This window comes from Aethina tumida, chromosome 6 (assembly GCF_024364675.1).
Source record: "Aethina tumida isolate Nest 87 chromosome 6, icAetTumi1.1, whole genome shotgun sequence".
Classification (NCBI taxonomy): domain Eukaryota; kingdom Metazoa; phylum Arthropoda; class Insecta; order Coleoptera; family Nitidulidae; genus Aethina; species Aethina tumida.
In genome coordinates, this window is record NC_065440.1 from 13,121,271 (window position 1) to 13,141,226 (window position 19,956).

At 29.9% G+C, this 19,956-nt stretch overlaps 1 protein-coding gene across 4 annotated transcripts in view; it reads right to left on the reverse strand.

The window, feature by feature from the left end:
* Positions 1 to 1,187: 1,187 nt before the first annotated feature.
* Positions 1,188 to 19,956, reverse strand: part of LOC109605368 (TWiK family of potassium channels protein 7-like) — a 234,727-nt gene continuing 215,958 nt past the window's right edge. For all 4 annotated transcript variants that reach the window (XM_049968423.1, XM_049968424.1, XM_049968422.1 and 1 more), the window contains one exon: positions 1,188 to 2,633. In XM_049968423.1, coding sequence (XP_049824380.1) covers positions 1,861 to 2,633 — 773 coding nt within the window. In that variant the 3' untranslated portion in view covers positions 1,188 to 1,860. The remainder of the gene's footprint in view (positions 2,634 to 19,956) is intronic.

Consider the following 19,956-nt stretch of genomic DNA (forward strand, 5'->3'; position numbering starts at 1 on the left):
TTAGATTTATTTGCAGTTTTCATTAATGAAATCAGCCATTATTTTTCTATATAATTGGCTATTCTTATATATTTAATTTGGAAACTGTTCAAGTTATTATAAGGAGAGACTGAGATAATTTTGAATCACACTTTATGGTATAATTGGTTATTTCTGACAAACCGTGAATTCCACTTAATTGCAGTGTTTATTTCTGAAATCAGTGTATTTTATTCTATAGAACTATTTATTTTTATATAAATCATAGAAAATTTGACCGAGTTAGAGAGAGGAGAGACTGTTACATTCAAAAGCATTAAATTAAGAACTACTTACTCACTTTACATTGCTAAAACTAACTAACTGTAAATTCGATTTATTTGCAGTTTTCATTAATGAAATCGGTGATTATTTTTCTATATAATTGGTTATTCTTATATAAATTAAAAGAAAATTGTTCAAATTATCATGAAGAGAGATCGATATAAATGTGAATCACACTTTATGGTATAATTGGTTATTACTGACAAACCGTGAATTCCAATTAATTGCAGTGTTTAATTCTGAAATCAGTTAATTTTATTCTATAGAACTGTTTATTTTTATATAAATTAAAGAAACTTTCAACGAGTTAGAGAGGAGAGACTGATACTTTCAAAATATAAATAAATCAAGAACTACTTTACTTCGCTGTAACTAGTTAACTGTAAGTTTGATTTACTTTCGGTTTTCATTAATGGAATCAGTAAATTGTTATATAAAACAAAAGAAAATTTATCTTGAGGAGAAACTGACTCTTTACAGTTGTTATTACTGCCAAATAACTGTTTATTTTTTATATAAATTTACATTAAATTGACCAAGTTATTGGATAGAATCGATAAATTCTAGTGTTTTCCACATTCTCCTTAAAAAACGAAACAAACAGACATTTTCATAATGTATGGAAAACGATCTATAAAGTAGGCAACGAAACAGTCTCTTATGTATAAAAGACATGTCACAAATGTTGCTCATTTACATAAATAGAGCCGAAATTGGCGAAACAGAAGCTGAATTATCAAACAACCGATTTCGATGTTATTTTGTTCTGGTATCCTGATAAATACAAACATTCTATGGGACAAATGCATTGTATTATTTAATTTTATATTATTATAAAAATGTACGTACATAAATAAAGGATTAAATAAAATCTCAAGTAATTTACGAGTTTTTATTGAATTTATACAAATCTTCACAATCATACACCGCATTTTCGATTTTCATCTCGTTAAAATACAGTTATAAACACACTAATAGGATCCATGTCATCGAAACATAAAAATATTCAATATAAATATGCATTTCATCGAATTATACAGAGATAGTATTTTCTATATGTACAAGTTTGTCTTCAACAATCGTCAAAATACAAGTAGTAAAATTTTGCCATCCTTTCTAACACTTTATACTTAATTTATAAATTTTGTGGTTCGATCAATTTTTTTTTAATCTATCAACGATTTATCCGGTAGATCTAGGTGGTAATTTTTATTTTAAATGTGTCGAATCTAAAACTGGAATATAATACAATATGTACAATATACAAGTATAATACAAGAAATGAAATCAAATCAACTGATATGTGTAAAAAACAACAGTAAAAAATCCAAAAGCGTTTTACATCGCCGTGTTCTCCTCCGTGGCCTCCTCGTTCTCCGGCTCCTCGGGCAGCGTGTAAACCCCCTTCATGACCGGCCCCTCGAGCACCTCCGGCATCTTGCCCGCCACCGGGATCAGCTCGTGCCCTATGTCGCCGATGGAGGTGGGCGTGCCGGTGCTCAACAACGTCTCCTCCGTCAGGTTGCGGTGGTAGAAGTTGTTCTTGGTCGGGAACTGTCATGAGGTCACCGTGTACGGATCGTTGACGTTCAAATCGTCGGGGAACGAGGTGATTTTGGTCACCGTCTTCTCCTGGTGCTTGAGCCGGTGCACGATCTCGTCGTGGACGACGTTGAAGCACATGGCGGTCAGCGCCATGCCGGACATGATGTAGATGGAGCAGAACCAGATTGTTGTGTTGGAGTCGTAGTTGGCGAAGGGGTTGTTGCCCGGCACCATGTCGCCGAAGCCGATGGTGGTGAGGCTCATGAAGCAGAAATAGAAGCCGTCGAGCAACGACCAATTTTCCAGCTTGTAGAGGACGAAGGTGCCGAGACAGATGTAGATGAACATCATGATGAGACAGAGGAGGATGGGGGCCAGGATGCTCCAGCCGTGCATGGAGGTTTTGCTCTCGTTGTCGGTGCTCAGACTGTCGATTTCTTTGATGGTGCCGTCCTTGCACGGCGAGTGGAGGCTGTTGCTGAAGTTGGAGTTGGAACGCACGTAAAACGGCTCCTGCAAACCCATCTGCTGTTGCAGCTCCAGCTGCTGACGCTTCCTTTTCATCTTCCTCTCCTTCTCGGCCATGCGTTTCTCGTCGTAGCAACAGTAGCCGCAGTTGGAGCAAAGGCAGCAGCACAACGCTCTTGAAAACACACCTCTTGCAACCCTGCTGAGGATCGATCCGACACTCGACAAGTACAAGAGGGTTAGGGGAATCCCCAGCATAGCGTAACCCATTGTCACGGCCTTTCCTAGAGTTGTGCGGGGTGCGATACTTCCGTAACCTGCAATAGATAATAATAAAAGTTAGATAGATTCATTCTCGATTTTCCCAGCCATTTGTTTTTGGATGTTTTCCATCAAATTTGCAATTATCCGGCAATGTGTGCATAAAACGTGGAAAGTGTATCGGGCGGAAAATTCAATACACGGATGTGCAGAAAGAAAAAAAGGTTGACCTGAGATATGTAAGTCCATTATTCTCTGGGATTTGGTAAATGGATCGTGAATTGATTTTGTAACGCAGTTTACTGTTATGTTAAGGTAAGATAATGCCGAAAGGAACTCGACTAACTGAAACAAACGTACTTGATAACGTTAGATTTATTGTACTTATTAATAGGCAATAAAAAAAGTAATAAAAAGATAAGAGGCTACTTTTACACTAAGAGAAAAATAAAGAAATTTCTATAATAATAACTAATAATAACCGTTTGCATAGATTCAATTTAATTGTAGTTTACACTATTGAAATCAGCGAATATTTTTCTTTAGAAATCCTCATTTTTGTAAAAATAAAAGGAAAATTGTTTGAGCTATTGAGAGGAGAGACCGACATATTTAATACGAGAATTATAAATTTTACTTTGTTATAAGTGACAAACTGTAAATTCGATTTAACTGTGGTCTGCACTTTTGAAATTAGAAAACATTTTTCTACAGATTTATACTTTTTTGTAAAAATTGAATACCAAATGTTCAAGTTAATGAGAGGAGAGATTGACATATTTAAACTATTAACATAAGAATTACCGTTTGCCCAGTTTATCATGTTTTAACTGACAAATTATATATTCGATTTAATTGGCGTTTACACTATTGAAATAAGCGATCATTATTTTATAGAAACCCTCATTTTTGTAGAAATAAAAGGAAAATTGTTTGAGTTATTGAGAGGAGAGACCGACACATTTAATACGAGAATTATAAATTTTACTTTTTTATAACTCACAAACTACAAATTCGATTTAACTGTGGTTTGCACTATTGAAATTAAAAAATATTTTTCTACAGAATTGTCATTTTTTGTAAAAATTGAAGACCAAATGTTCAAGTTATTGAGAGGAGAGATTTACATATTTAGACCATTAACATAAGAACCGTTTGCCCAGTTTATCGTGTTTTAAATGACAAACTGTACATTCAATTTAATTGTAGTTTATATTATTTAAATCAGCGAACATTTTTCTATAGAAATCCTCATTTTTGTAAAAATAAAAGGAAAATTGTTTGAGTTATTGAGAGGAGAGACTGACACATTTAATACGAGGATTATAAATTTTACTTTGTTATAACTCACAAACTATAAATTCGATTTAACTGTGGTTTACACTGTTGAAATTAAAAAATATTTTTTTACAGAATTGTCATTTTTTGTAAAAATTGAAGACCAAATGTTCAAGTTATTGAAAGGAGAGATTTATATATTTAGACCATTAACATAAGAACCGTTTGCCCAGTTTATCGTGTTTTAACTGACAAACTGTACATTCAATTTAATTGTAGTTTATATTATTTAAATCAGCGAGCATTTTTCTATAGAAATCCTCATTTTTTGTAAAAATAAAAGGAAAATTGTTTGAGTTATTGAGAGGAGAGACCGACACATTTAATACGAGAATTATAAGTTTTACTTTGTTATAACTCACAAACTATAAATTCGATTTAACTGTGCTTTGCAATATTGAAATTAAAAAACATTTTTCTACAGATTTGCATTTTTTTTGTAAAAATTGAAGACCAAATGTCCAAGTTATTGAGAGGAGAGATGGACATATTTAAACTATTAACACAAGAATTACCGTTTACCCAGTTTATCATGTTTTAACTGACAAATTATAAATTCGATTTAACTGTGGTTTGCACTATTGAAATTAGAAAACATTTTTCTACACTTTTGTAATTTTTTGTATAAATTGTACACCAAATGTTCAAGTTAATGAGAGCAGAGTTTGACATATTTAGACCAGACCAACATAAGAATTATCGTTTGCCCAGTTTATCATATTTTAACTGACGAACTATAGATTCAATTTAATTATAGTTTGCACTATTGAAATCAACGAACATTTTTCTATAGAAACTCTCATTTCTGTAAAAATGAAAGGAAAACTGTTTGAGCTATGTAGAGGAGAGACCGACACATTTAATACGGGAATTATAAATTTTACTTTGTTATAACTGACAAACCATACATTCGATTTAACTGTGGTTTGCACTATTGAAATTAGAAAACATTTTTCTACAGATTTGTAATTTTTTATAAAAATTGAACAGCAAATGTTCAAGTTATTGAGAGGAGAGACTCACATATTTAATTACCGTTTGCGCAGTTAATCATGTTTTAACTGACAAAGTATAAATTGAATTTAATTGTGGTTTACACTATTTAAATCAGCCAACATTTTGCTACAGACAGCCTAATATTTGTAAAAATAAAAGAACTATTGTTCGCTTTATTAAAAGGAGAGACTGACACATTTAATTCCGGTAAATCAACAGTCGTAGTTCGTAAAGTTTACCGTGTTGACAAACTATAAATTAAAGAAAACATGTTCGAGTTATCAAATATTTGTGATATCTAAGCTCGTTATTGTTTGGGATTTGACAAATGGATCGTGAATTGATTTCGTAACGCAGTTTAAGGTAAGACAACACCGAAAGAAACGGTAGTAAGCAAAACAACCGTTTTTAATAACATTAGATTTATTGTGCTGGATCGACAGAGACTACGAAACGAAAAAAAAAAAAAAAACATTGAAAAGACGCAGAAATCTTTTCACCCCTGCAGACCGACCCTTATTCAAATGCTATTTTCGGATGTAACTTTTCCATTTTCCCAGGCTTGTTTATTCAGAATCTAACAGGCGGACGACTTAAAATAAAAGGTAGCGAAATATTCATCCAGCTTCGGAGTTTTACTTTTTGTCGGCGGCTTTAGTGATGCGAGAAATTTACATATACGCGCGCCACGTCGTGACGCAGACAATGGCGCCCCCGCCCCGGTTTTTCCAGCGCGTCCCGTTTTCCGGAGCGGCGCCCGCGTTTTTACACTCACACACAAGAAAAAAAAAAACGGACTTGCCTGCGGTGATTTTTTGTAGATCGCGGCCAATTCGACGTGCCTGGGCGGCTGATTGCGGACGCAAACTAATCGGGCGCACCTTTAAAATGCGCCCCGCGAACTGGGAAATATCCGGCACTAAAACCCCGGATACGGTTCCGGGGTCGATTTACATTTTACCAGCCTAAACCAAACCGATATCAATAACATGTAAATTTGCGGTAATGTGATTATGCCGTTTAAAATTACTGCGCTGAAATTAGCTGTTTCGCAATTATCCGGCCGGCATCCTCCGGGGTTTTTCACTTCTGGCGACATATTAACCAAGCCGCCGGCTTAATTTACATGAATTTCCGTTTGCCGTGGTGCACAACAGACAATTATACGTTCCCCGGGAACAAGAAACTAAATGCACTCGCGGTGAATTGTTGCAATTTTGTAAAAATGATTAAAACCATCTATAATTTTAACGGGGCCATAAATAACTAAGCAATTCCGGGACGGTGTTAATTTATCTTATTACTTATACAACGACGAGTTGTTCGAGGTGTCTGGAGGAGATATTGAAACATTTAATTCATTTCGACCAAGAATTATAGTTTGCCCACTTTACTTTCTTGTAAGTGACAAACCATAAATTCGATTCAAGTACAGTTTGCACCATTAAAAGAAGCACGCTTTTTTCTATAGACGTGCTGAATTTCGCATAGATTAAAGAAAAGTTACTCAAGTTATCGAGGGGAGAGACTGACACATGTAATTCCTTTCGAACATAAATCACAGTTGCTCAATTTACTTTCTTGTAAATGACAAACCATAAATTCGACTTAAGTGAGGTTTACACCATTGAAATAAGCACATTTTTTTGAATAGATTTGCTGAATTTCGTAGATATTAAAGAAAAGTTGTCCAAATAATCAAAAGGAGAGACTGACACATTCAATTCCATTCGCGTAAGAATTTTAGTTTGCCCAGTTTACTTGCTACTATAACAAACTATAAATTTGATTCATGTAAAGTTTACATCACTGAAATCAACAAATTTTTTTCTATAGTTTTGCTGAATTTTGTAGATATTGAAGAAAAGTTGCTCAAGTTATAGAGAGGAGAGACTGATACATTTAATTCCTTACGAACATGAATCAGTTTGCCCAGTTTAATCGCTGTAATTGACAGACTATAAATTTGATTCAAGTAAAGCTTACTTCATTAAAATCAACACATTTTTTTCTATAGATTTGCTGAATTTTGTAGATATCGAAGAAACTGTGTTCAAGTTATCGAGAGGAGAGACCGACACATTTAATTCTTTACAAACAGGAATCACAGTTCGCCAGTTTACTTTCTTGTAAGTGACATATCAATAACTTGGACAATTTTTCTTTAATTTCTACAAAATTTAGCTAATCCATAGAAAAAAATATGCTAATTTCAATGGTGTAAACCTTAATTAAATCGAATTTATAAAAAATAAACTTGTCAAACGGTATCACTTGTAAATATTCCGATAAATCAAAACTAACTGGTAATTCTGAATAAAAATCTGTGCTCATTTCAACAATGAAAAACCCAAATTAATTGGATCTATATTTTATCAGTTAAAACAAAATAAACAGCGCTAATTATAATGCATGATTCTATAGAAACAAATCCGCCGATTTGAATGAAAAAAGCTAAAAATCAAACGAACTTGGGTCTCATCAGCGGAATTGTTGCAAATTATTTTTCAATTTCGACAAAAATGTGCACTTTTATACTAAAAATCGTGGCCGATTTCAATAGTGCAAACAGCAATTTGAATCACTGAATTGATTCGACGTTACACAATGATACAAAAACGTTTGAAAAATTGAAATAATCCGCCCGCAAATACCATTCCGGAATACTCCGGCCAAAATTGAAGATGAGCTAAAATGGAAATGCATGTAATGAATATGCGTCGGACGGATGATAAATCGTCCGTGATTGAGTCGGCGGCACTAAATTATTATTAATTAATTTGCGACCGTCTGCGCCCGTTGAATAAATAATAAGATGAATTAATACCGATCCGGGATTGTTTCGTTGTTTATGGGCCCGTTAAAATTATTGATGGTTTTAATCATTTTTAGAAAATTGAAACTATTCCCCGGGGAGTCAACTTTTCTTTATTCTCTACATAATTTTCTAAATTTGTAGAAAAAAAAAAACATGCTTCGTTTGTTAGTGTAAGGTCCTCTTAAGTCGACTTTATAATTTTTCACTTATAATGAAGTAAACTGGGAAAACTATAAGTCTTGTTCGAAAGAAATTGATTGTGTCAGTCTCTAAAAAATTTAGCAAGTCTAAAGAAGGAATTGTGCTGATTTTAATGGTGTAAACTTTACTTAAATTGAATTTTTAGTTTGTTACTTATAAGAATGTATATTGGACAAACTATGATATGATTAAATATGTCAGTCTCTTCTCTTGATAATTTGAACAACTTGTCTTTAATATCTACAAAATTTAGCAAACCTATAGAAAATTTAGTACTGATTTCAATGGTGTACACTTTATTTAAATCGAATTTTTAGTTTGTTACTTATAAGAATGTATATTGGACAAACTATGATGTGATTAAATATGTCAGTCTCTTCTCTTGATAATTTGAACAACTTTTCTTTAATATCTACAAAATTTAGCAAACCTATAGAAAATTTAGTACTGATTTCAATGGAATAAACTTTACTTAAATTAAATTTTTATTTTGTTACTTATAAGAAAGTAAAACTGAGCAAATTGTGAGATCCATGTTAGTAAAGAATTATACTTTGACCAATTTACTTCATTATAAGTGAAAAAGTATAATTTTGACTGACACCATTGAATTCAACATATGTTTTTCTATAAATGTGCTAAATTTTGTAGAAATTAAGGAAGATTTGTCCAAGTTATCGAAAGGAGAGACTTCCTCTTGAATAAGAATTATAGTTTCTCTAGTTTATTTTCTTCTAAGTGACAAACTGTAATGTCAATTTAAATGTAATTTACACCATTGGAATAAGCATATTTCTTTCTATAAATGTGCTAAATATTGTAGAGATTAAAGAAAAGTTGTTCAAGTTATCAAAGGAAGAGATTAACCGAGTTACTGAGAGGAGAGGTCGCCACATTGAATTCCATGAAAAAAAGGATTACAGCTTGTACAGTTTAATTCACTGCAACTGAAAAATTATAAAATCCATTCAACTGACATTTGCACTATTAAAATCAACGGATATTTTCCCATTGAATTGCTAATTTTAGTAAAAATTAAAGTAAAAATGTCGAAACCACAGACGGGAGAGACTGACGTATTTAACTCAGCATCCGCTGTTTACTTTTGTCTGACAAACTAAAATTCCGATTCGATTTGGGCTTACACTATTGAAACGAACCGATTTTTTCTATGGAATTGCTAATTTTCGCATAAATTTGCATTAAACTGATCAAGTTATCGGGGGTGCGAGTGGATCGAACCAAATTGCGGTATTATTGCGGCGCTTTCCATATTCCTTTGCACAAAAAACAACCATTTTCATAATGCCCGGGAAACGATCTATAAAGTAGACAACGAAACAGTGTCTTATATATAAAAGGCATGTCACAAATGTCGTGCATTTACATAAACAGAACCCAAATTGGCGTAACACAAGCTGAATTTACGAGCCGAACGATTTCGACGTTATTTTTTATGTTTTGTTGTTGCTGCCGCCGTCGTGCTAAATATGAAAATCGGCTGGGAAAAAAATATGCACCGATTTTCCACCTGGTGAATGTTGGCATGTGAATTTCGGTCGAGTCAATATTGCCCCGATTAGTGTATCGTAATTTAATTGTGATTGAAACGTGGTGGATTATTTTCATGCGAATTAAAATCAAACAGTCAAAATCGTTCTCATTCCTCCGTTTCATCCGGGAACAAAGCCCCACACATTAATTTCCAACAAGTATTATAGTTTGGCCAGTTAACTTTCTTATAAGTGACACTGTAATTTCGATTTAAGTAGAGTTTACACCATTGAATTCAGTATAGTTTCTTCTATAAATGTGCTCAATTTTGTAGATATTAAAGAAAAGATGTTCAAATTATCAAAAGGAGAGACTAACACATTCAATTCCCTTCGAATAAAAATTATAGTTTGTCCAGTTTACTTTCTCATAAGTGACAAACTATAATTTCGATTTAAATAGAGTTTACACCTTTTAATTCGGCACATTTTCTTCTATAAATGTGATAAATTTTGTAGAAATTAAAGAAAAGTTGTCCAAGTTATCAAAAGGAGAGACTGACACATTCAATTCCTTTCAAATAAGAATTATAGTTTGTCTAGTTTACTTTCTTCTAAGTGACAAACTATAATTTCGATTGAAGTAGATTTTACATCTTTGAATTCAGCATATTTTGTAGACATTAAAGAAAAGTTGTGCAAGTTATCAAAAGGAGAGACTGACACATTCAATTCCTTTCAAATAAGAATTATAGTTTGTCCAGTTTTCTTTCTTCTAAGTGACAAACTATAATTTCTATTTAAGTAGAGTTTACACCTTTGAATTCAGCATATTTTCTTCTATAAATGTGCTATATTTTGTAGATATTAAAGAAAAGTTGTCCAAGTTATCAAAAGGAGAGACTGACACATTCAATTCCTTTCAAATAAGAATTATAGTTTGTCCAGTTTTCTTTCTTCTAAGTGACAAACTATAATTTCTATTTAAGTAGAGTTTACACCTTTGAATTCAGCATATTTTCTTCTATAAATGTGCTATATTTTGTAGATATTAAAGAAAAGTTGTCCAAGTTATCAAAAGGAGAGACTGACACATTCAATTCCTTTCAAATAAGAATTATAGTTTGTCCAATTTACTTTCTTCTAAGTGACAAACTATAATTTCGATTGAAGTAGACTTTACATCTTTGAATTCAGCATACTTTGTAGACATTAAAGAAAAGTTGTGCAAGTTATCAAAAGGAGAGACTGACACATTCAATTCCTTTCAAATAAGAATTATAGTTTGTCCAATTTACTTTCTTCTAAGTGACAAACTATAATTTCGATTGAAGTAGACTTTACATCTTTGAATTCAGCATACTTTGTAGACATTAAAGAAAAGTTGTGCAAGTTATCAAAAGGAGAGACTGACACATTCAATTCCTTTCAAATAAGAATTATAGTTTGTCCAGTTTTCTTTCTTCTAAGTGACAAACTATAATTTCTATTTAAGTAGAGTTTACACCTTTGAATTCAGCATATTTTCTTCTATAAATGTGCTATATTTTGTAGATATTAAAGAAAAGTTGTCCAAGTTATCAAAAGGAGAGACTGACACATTCAATTCCTTTCAAATAAGAATTATAGTTTGTCCAGTTTTCTTTCTTCTAAGTGACAAACTATAATTTCTATTTAAGTAGAGTTTACACCTTTGAATTCAGCATATTTTCTTCTATAAATGTGCTATATTTTGTAGATATTAAAGAAAAGTTGTCCAAGTTATCAAAAGGAGAGACTGACACATTCAATTCCTTTCAAATAAGATTTATAGTTTGTCCAGTTTACTTTCTTCTAAGTGACAAACTATAATTTCGATTGAAGTAGATTTTACATCTTTGAATTCAGCATATTTTGTAGACATTAAAGAAAAGTTGTCCAAGTTATCAAAAGGAGAGACTGACACATTCAATTCCTTTCAAATAAGAATTATAGTTTGTCCTGTTTTCTTTCTTCTAAGTGACAAACTATAATTTCTATTTAAGTAGAGTTTACACCTTTGAATTCAGCATATTTTCTTCTATAAATGTGCCAAATTTTGTAGATATTAAAGAAAAGTTATCGAAGTAATCAAAAGGAGAGACCGACACATTCAATTCCTTTAAACTAAGAATTATAGTTTGCCCAGTTTACTTTCATATAAGTGACAAACTATAATTTCGATTAAAGTAGAGTTTACACCACTGAATTCAGTATATTTTCTTCTATAAATATGCTAAATTTTGTAGATATTAAAGAAAAGTTTTCCAAGTAATCAAAAGGAGAGAATGACACATTCAATTCTTTTCGAATAAGAATTATAATTTGTCTAGTTTACTTTCTTCTAAGTGATCAACTATAATTTACACCATTGAATTCAGTATATTTTCTTCTATAAATGGGCTAAATTTTGTAGAAATTAAAGAAAAGTTGTTCAAGTTATCAAAAGGAGAGACTGATACATTCAAGTCCTTTCGAATAATAATTATAAATTGCCCAGTTTACTTTACCTTTAAGAGGCAAACTTTGACCTCGATTTAAGTGGAGTCTACACAATTGAAATAAGCATACTTTTTCCTAAAATTGTGTTAAATATTGTGGAGATTAAAGAAAAGTTCTTAAAGTTATCGACGGGAGAGACATTCCTTTAATAAATGACAAACTATAAATTCTATTTAAATGCCATTTGACTGTTGATATCAGCAGATATTTTCATATAAAATTAGGCAGGAAAAAATGTTCACCGATTTTCCACCTGCTGAATTTCGGTCGAGTAAACATTACCCCGATTTACGTACCATAATTTAATTGTGATTGAAACGTGGTCGATTATTTTCGTGCGAATTAAAAGCAAACAGTCAAAATCGTTCGCATTCCGCCGTCTCATCCGTGAACAAAGCCCCGATTGAAATTCCATTTGACGACGTAGAAAAGGGGGCCGTACAAATGTTTATATTGACAATTTTCGGGCGGAACATTTAACCGGGCGGCGGCACGAAGGAACACCGAAGGCTCGTTAAGTATTCAAGCCGGGTTCGTCGTATGTGAAGTGTGTGGCAATTCAGACGCCAGAAAAGGAAACGACAATTCGCAAAACCACGCCCGCAAATCGCTAAACACAATCAATTGTCGAAATTGTCGAATAGTTTGTGACGGTAACGTGGGCGTTGGCGGTGGTAAAAATAACGACGGGAATTCGCGGCACCAACGAAAGTTATTTAATAACGGTTTTTGGTCGTATGCACGCACGGTAACGTTTCTATGAAGTATGCGAAACTTTTAGCGAAATGACACGGATAAAGGCGGCTGAATATTTTATAAATGCGGCCGTGTTTGGTTGGGAAAGTTTCGCCGCCCAAAAACAAACCGGATCTCATCTCTGTGAGAACCTCCGGGTGCCCGGGGGTGGTGGCAATCGATGTCGGGCCAATCATTGTATTTAATAAATGCAAATAAAGTTTGATTTTTATTTGTCCCCCTCGATCAGTCAAAGGAACTCGATGCGTTGATTTCGTTGTTTTAATTTTAAATTATGTCTTTTGTTGAAGGTAGTTCAGTTTTATGGGCGTATTGTTTACTGGCGGAGGAATATTATTTGATATTTATTCAGATGAAAAATCAGTTTCGAGATTAATTAGCTTTGATAAGTTTTTCAATATTTTCTAGAGCAATTTTTAAATCGATGAAGTGTAAAAGTGTTGATTTTATCATTTTAATGAGATTCCTTTTACATAAAGATAAATTGGAAAATTTGAAAATTTATTAAATATTGAAACTCATTAAAAATTAGAATTTATTCAACCTTAAATTTCAATAATAAAACTATATTAAAAAATAGATTAATATATTACAATCAATAATTCATACTAAATTTAAAATTGAATTTTTCGAACTAAATTTACTAAAAAATAAAACTTTTATAATAAAAGGAAAAATATCAAAAATTATTTAAATAAACAACAAAAATTAATCATTAAAATTAAAAAGCAATAAAAGAATTAAAATATTAAGAATATAAAATAGATATTAAAAATACTAAAAATTATGAAATTGAAACTCGTTAAAAAGTTATTGATTCAAATTTAAAATTTCAGAGACAAATTATAAACAATTTAAATTTCCCAAATATACTAAAAAATTATTGAATAAATGACAGCAATTAAAAATTAATAATGAATTAAATAATGATAATAAAATGTCAAGAAATAATTATTAAAATTCAAATCTTCAAATCTTAAATAGAAATATATAATTTACTATTAAAATACAAAAAAATGGATATTAAAAATTTAAAAATTATTAAAATAAAAAAATAATAAAATAAGCCATAAATTAAAAAACGAATAAAAAATTGAAAAATATTCAAATTTTGAAAGTTAAAAAAAGAAACGTTACGAAATTAAATATTTTGGTGTATATTGTGGTAAAATGATAAAATAATTAAATTATAAAATAATAAAATGATAAAATAATAAACTTAAAAAATGATTGATAAAATGATATAAAATGAAATGATAAAATTGATGAAATGATAAATTATAAAATGATAAAATGATAAAATGATAAAATGATAAAATGATAAAATGATAAAATGATAAAATGATAAAATGATAAAATGATAAAATGATAAAATGATAAAATGATAAAATGATAAAATGATAAAATGATAAAATGATAAAATGATAAAATGATAAAATGATAAAATGATAAAATGATAAAATGATAAAATGATAAAATGATAAAATGATAAAATGATAAAATGATAAAATGATAAAATGATAAAATGATAAAATGATAAAATGATAAAATGATAAAATGATAAAATGATAAAATGATAAAATGATAAAATGATAAAATGATAAAATGATAAAATGATAAAATGATAAAATGATAAAATGATAAAATGATAAAATGATAAAATGATAAAATGATAAAATGATAAAATGATAAAATGATAAAATGATAAAATGATAAAATGATAAAATGATAAAATGATAAAATGATAAAATGATAAAATGATAAAATGATAAAATGATAAAATGATAAAATGATAAAATGATAAAATGATAAAATGATAAAATGATAAAATGATAAAATGATAAAATGATAAAATGATAAAATGATAAAATGATAAAATGATAAAATGATAAAATGATAAAATGATAAAATGATAAAATGATAAAATGATAAAATGATAAAATGATAAAATGATAAAATGATTGATAAAATGATAAAATGATAAAATGATAAAATGATAAAATGATAAAATGATAAAATGATAAAATGATAAAATGATAAAATGATAAAATGATAAAATGATAAAATGATAAAATGATAAAATGATAAAATGATAAAATGATAAAATGATAAAATGATAAAATGATAAAATGATAAAATGATAAAATGATAAAATGATAAAATGATAAAATGATAAAATGATAAAATGATAAAATGATAAAATGATAAAATGATATAAAATGATAAAATGATATAAAATAATAAAATGAGAAAATGATAAAATGTTAAAATGGTAAAATAAGAAAATAATAAAATGACAAAATGATACATTATAAAATGAATATGATAAATATGAAAATGATCAAATAATAGTTAAATTGAATAAAATTTTTAAAAACTTAAGAATTGAAAATAGATTAGACAAATAAATTAATTAAATTAAGAATTAAATATAAAAAAAATAAACAAGCACATAAAATAAAAATTGAATAAATTTAACTGAAAATTTTTAAAATGGACACGTAAAAACATTAAAAAAAAAATAATATATATAAATTAATAAAGAAAAATTGAAAAATATTTGAAAGGAAAAATGTTTGAAAGAAAAAATGAACCTATTCTGTTTTTCTTTTACTTCTGAACTGTATAACTGACTAATTACAAAGTTCTTTTTGTGATGGAACTGTAATTGTCAAGAAAAAAGTTGCATTGAACGTAAGAACAACACAGTCCGTAACTGAATTATAAAATTACAATTCACTTAGCCGAACAATGAGATGTTACAATTAAAAGTTGGGCTCACTCGTTGCAGGCAAACTTTTTAAAACGCTAAAGCGCTTTTAAGTAATCTCCATCAGGCGCGGGGGCTTTTCGGTACGAAAATGTTTGGCTAGTTTCCTCTAATTGCATTAAAATTTGAGCACGACGGGAAGTTCGGATTTGAATAAGACCGAAAAAACTACGTGGAAATTATATTTCGGACCGGGATTTTCTTTTAAAACATTCCTCGTTATTATGCCCCAGATTTAACCCAATTAACTGGCGCCCCCGTTTTTTCTTTGTCCGACCCTACGCCGTCCGAGATTCTTTCTTTTTCTGATATTAGGTACGGTAAACATGTTACAATAAAGTTTTAACAGCGGCCCACTTAGGTGCAGTGCGCCGGAGTACTTTCCGGCAGTAACAGCAGCACGGCTAAGTGTATCGGGCTAACGAAGGGCCGGTGCATTTTCTTATTACCTCCACCAGCCCGATAATAGAGCCGTTTCGATCCGGAAGGAAACAATAACTCGTCGGAAAATCGCATAAGTCATAATAATGGACTAAAAAACAAGCGTCTTAAAATGGGCCATTAGGGAGTTCCACATATATTTATTGCCTTATTTTCCTGTACCTTTTCTTATGTGAGGCCATGCGGGCGTCGCCCCCTCCCCCCTCTCTTTTGATTTATCCCTTTACATTTTCGGGGGCGCCGGCAAAAAAATTAATCCTGGTGCTCCGCATCGTTTTCAATTATTCGCCGCGGTCCTTTCATTCCGTTTTGCGACGTACATTGCAAGATTTGTCGGGCCGACGATTCCCACGTTTTGTCACAAACATCGCGTTTTATAATACATAAGGAAAAAAACATTTTTTGTTGGGCACATTTTTTTCTACTTACATTAAATTTTTTTTTTTTTCGTGCTTTAATTTAATTTGAGTTTGATATTCTGTTCTTTTTTCGGCTTGCACTTATATGATAAAAATATTTTTTAATGTATTTATGTTGCATATCTTTAAAAAATAATATGAGCATTCATTTAAAACTTCTCCAGTTATTTTGTCTTGACAAGATAAATTTTAAAGATACGTTTTTGTAATTTCAGTATGTTATGTAAAAATGCATCAAAAATCGATTTTTAAAGTTAGATTTTTCATATTTTTTATAGTATTCATGTAGCAAAACTTTAAAAAATAAAATGAGCATGCATTTAAAACTTCTACAGTTATTTTGTCTTGACAAAATAAATTTTAGTGATACGTTTTTGAAATTTTAGTATGTTATGTAAAAATGTATTATAAATGGATTTTTCAAATTAGATTTTCCCTTTTTTAATACAGTATTCATGTAGCAAAGTTTTAAAAAATAAAATGAGCATGTATTTAAATCTTCTCCAGTTATTTTGTCTTGACAAGATAAATTTTAGAGATACGTTTTTAAAATTTTAGTATGTTATGTAAAAATGTATCAAAAATCGATTTTTCAAATTAGATTTTTCATATTTTTTATAGTATTCATGATGCAAAGCTTTAAAAAATAAAATGAGCATGTATTTAAAACTTCTCCAGTTATTGTGTCTTGACATGATAAATTTTAGAGATACCTTTTTTAAATTTTAGTATGTTATGTATAAATGTATTATAAATGGATTTTTCAAATTAGATTTTCCATTTTTTAATATAGTATTCATGTAGCAAAGTTTTAAAAAATAAAATGAGCATGTATTTAAATCTTCTCCAGTTATTTTGTCTTGACAAGATAAATTTTAGTGATATATTTTTGATATTTTAGTAAGTTATGTAAAAATGTATTACAAATGGATTTTTCAAATTAGATTTTCCATTTTTTAATATAGTATTCATGTAGTAAAGTTTTAAAAAATAAAATGAGCATATATTTAAATCTTCTCCAGTTATTTTGTCTTGACAAGATAAATTTTAGTGATACGATTTTGAAACTTTAGTATGTTGTGTAAAAATGTATCAAAAATGGATTTTTCATATTATATTTTTCGTATTTTTTGTAGTACTCATGTAGCAAAGCTTTAAAAATAAAATGAGCATATATTTAAATCTTCTCCAGTTATTTTGTCTTGACAAGATAAAATTTAGTATGTTATGTCAAAATGTATCATAAATCGATTTTTCAAATTAGATTTTATAGTTTTTAAGTAAAAATAAAATGACTTATAACTTGTCCTTTTTGGTTTACTTTTATTGTGAGACACTTATTTTTACAATTCCACCATGAAATATAAAAATATAAAATATATAATGTTACAGATATGGAAGTGGATTTGAATACGAATAATCATGTTTTTGTCCCACTTCTAAAATAATATTGTTTTGAATCCCTTTCGTAGCAAATCTGGAGTATTGCATCTGCAGCAGCAAGACATGCAAAATAACTCGAGATTTTATTAACTCGACGCGAAACGTCTGAGACAGATGTGCAAAATTTATCCGGCCGTTTCGTGTAGACCTTTTATCCGAGAGTGGCGGATATCGTGTAACTGATGTACGGTTATTCCGATTTTATTCAGATTGTTTGTATCTCGAAATATAGATTTGTGTATCTGTCCGGGCATGTTTCCCATAATTTTATTACGGCCCCCCGGAACGAACGGATAAACTCCGTTAGGACGGGCGTTGTCAAGAACGTGCCGTAACGTCATCGACAACTGACATTTTATTGCCGTTGTTGCGCCGACTTGGTAACCATGTTCGTCGCCTGATTGCACCGTAAATTATGTAGATTTCGTTGATTGCGACGGCATCGACTAAATTAACGCGTTCCGAATAAAATTTTAATGGGATCACTCCGATGAAAATTAGCAAGATTTATTGCAGGAGATCCCCAAAGGAGCGATACCGTAACCGGCTGTTCCAACATTGACATTAATTGTCCTGGATCGCATGCAAATCTAGAACAAATGATACGAAATTAGCTCGATTATTGAATTTACTAATCGAACTGTCAATTATATTCCGGGCCGGTTCAATTTTCGACTTTATTTTCGATTGTTTTACCGATTCCTTTCTCCCGTTTCGGCTAATGAAAGCCAAATGTTTGTAGTTCTATTATTAATTCGTCGCGCTGGAACAGAAACGGAACAAATGCATCTGTGATTTATTTAATTGAACGTGTTTTAATGGATTTCATGTTGTTTGTCGCAAATCAACATTTTAGTATTTTGTTAGAAATCGTAATCATTCCATTTTTTCTTTGCCTTCAGATCTCTACCACATAAAAAGGACAGCAAATACAAACATTCTCGAAAATTAAACTTGTGATACATTTTTACATAACATACTAAAATTTCAAAAAATGTAGCCCTCAAAATTATCTTGTCAAGACAGAATAACTGGAGAAGTTTTAAATGAATGCTCATTTTATAATTTAAAGCTATGAAACATGAATACTATAAAAAATATGAAAAATCTAATATAAAAAATCGATTTAGAATACTTTTTTACATAACATACTAAAATTTCAAAAATGTAGCCCCCAAATTTTTTTTGTCAAGACAATAACTGGAGATGTTTTAAATGAATGCTCATTTTATTATTTAATGCTATGAAACGTGAATACTATAAAAAATATGTAGAATCCAAATTGAAAAATCGATTTAGGATACATTTTCATATAACATACTAAAATTTCAGAAACGTAGCCCTCAAAATTATTTTGTCAAGAAAGAATAACTGGAGAAGTTTTAAATGAATGCTTATTTTATAATTTAAAGCTATGAAACATGAATACTATATAAAATATGAAAAATCTAAAATGAAAAATCGATTTAGGATATATTTTATTATAATATACTAAAATTTCAAAAATGTAGCCCCCAATTTTTTCTTGTCAAGACAGATTAGCTGGAGAAGTTTTAAATTAATACTCATGTTATAATTTAAAGCTATGAAACATGAATATTATAAAAATATGAAGAATCTAATTTGAAAAATCGATTTAGAATACATTTTTATATAACATATTAAAATTTCAAAAACGTAGCTCTCAAAATTATTTTGTCAAGGCAGAATAATTGGAGAAGTTTTAAATGAATGCTCATTTTATAATTCAAAGCTATGAAACATGAGTACTATAAAAATTATGAAAAACCTAATTTGAAAAATCGATTTAGGATATATTTTTATATAACATACTAAAATTTCAAAAACTTAGCCCTCAAATTTACCTTGTCAAGACAGATTAACTGGAGATGTTTTAAATGAATGCTCATTTTATTATTTAATGCTATGAAACGTGAATACTATAAAAAATATGTAGAATCCAAATTGAAAAATCGATTTAGGATACATTTTCATATAACATACTAAAATTTCAGAAACGTAGCCCTCAAAATTATTTTGTCACGAAAGAATAACTGGAGAAGTTTTAAATGAATGCTTATTTTATAATTTAAAGCTATGAAACATGAGTACTATTAAAAATATGAAAAATCTAATATGAAAAATCGATTTAGGATACTTTTTTATATAACATATTAAAATTTC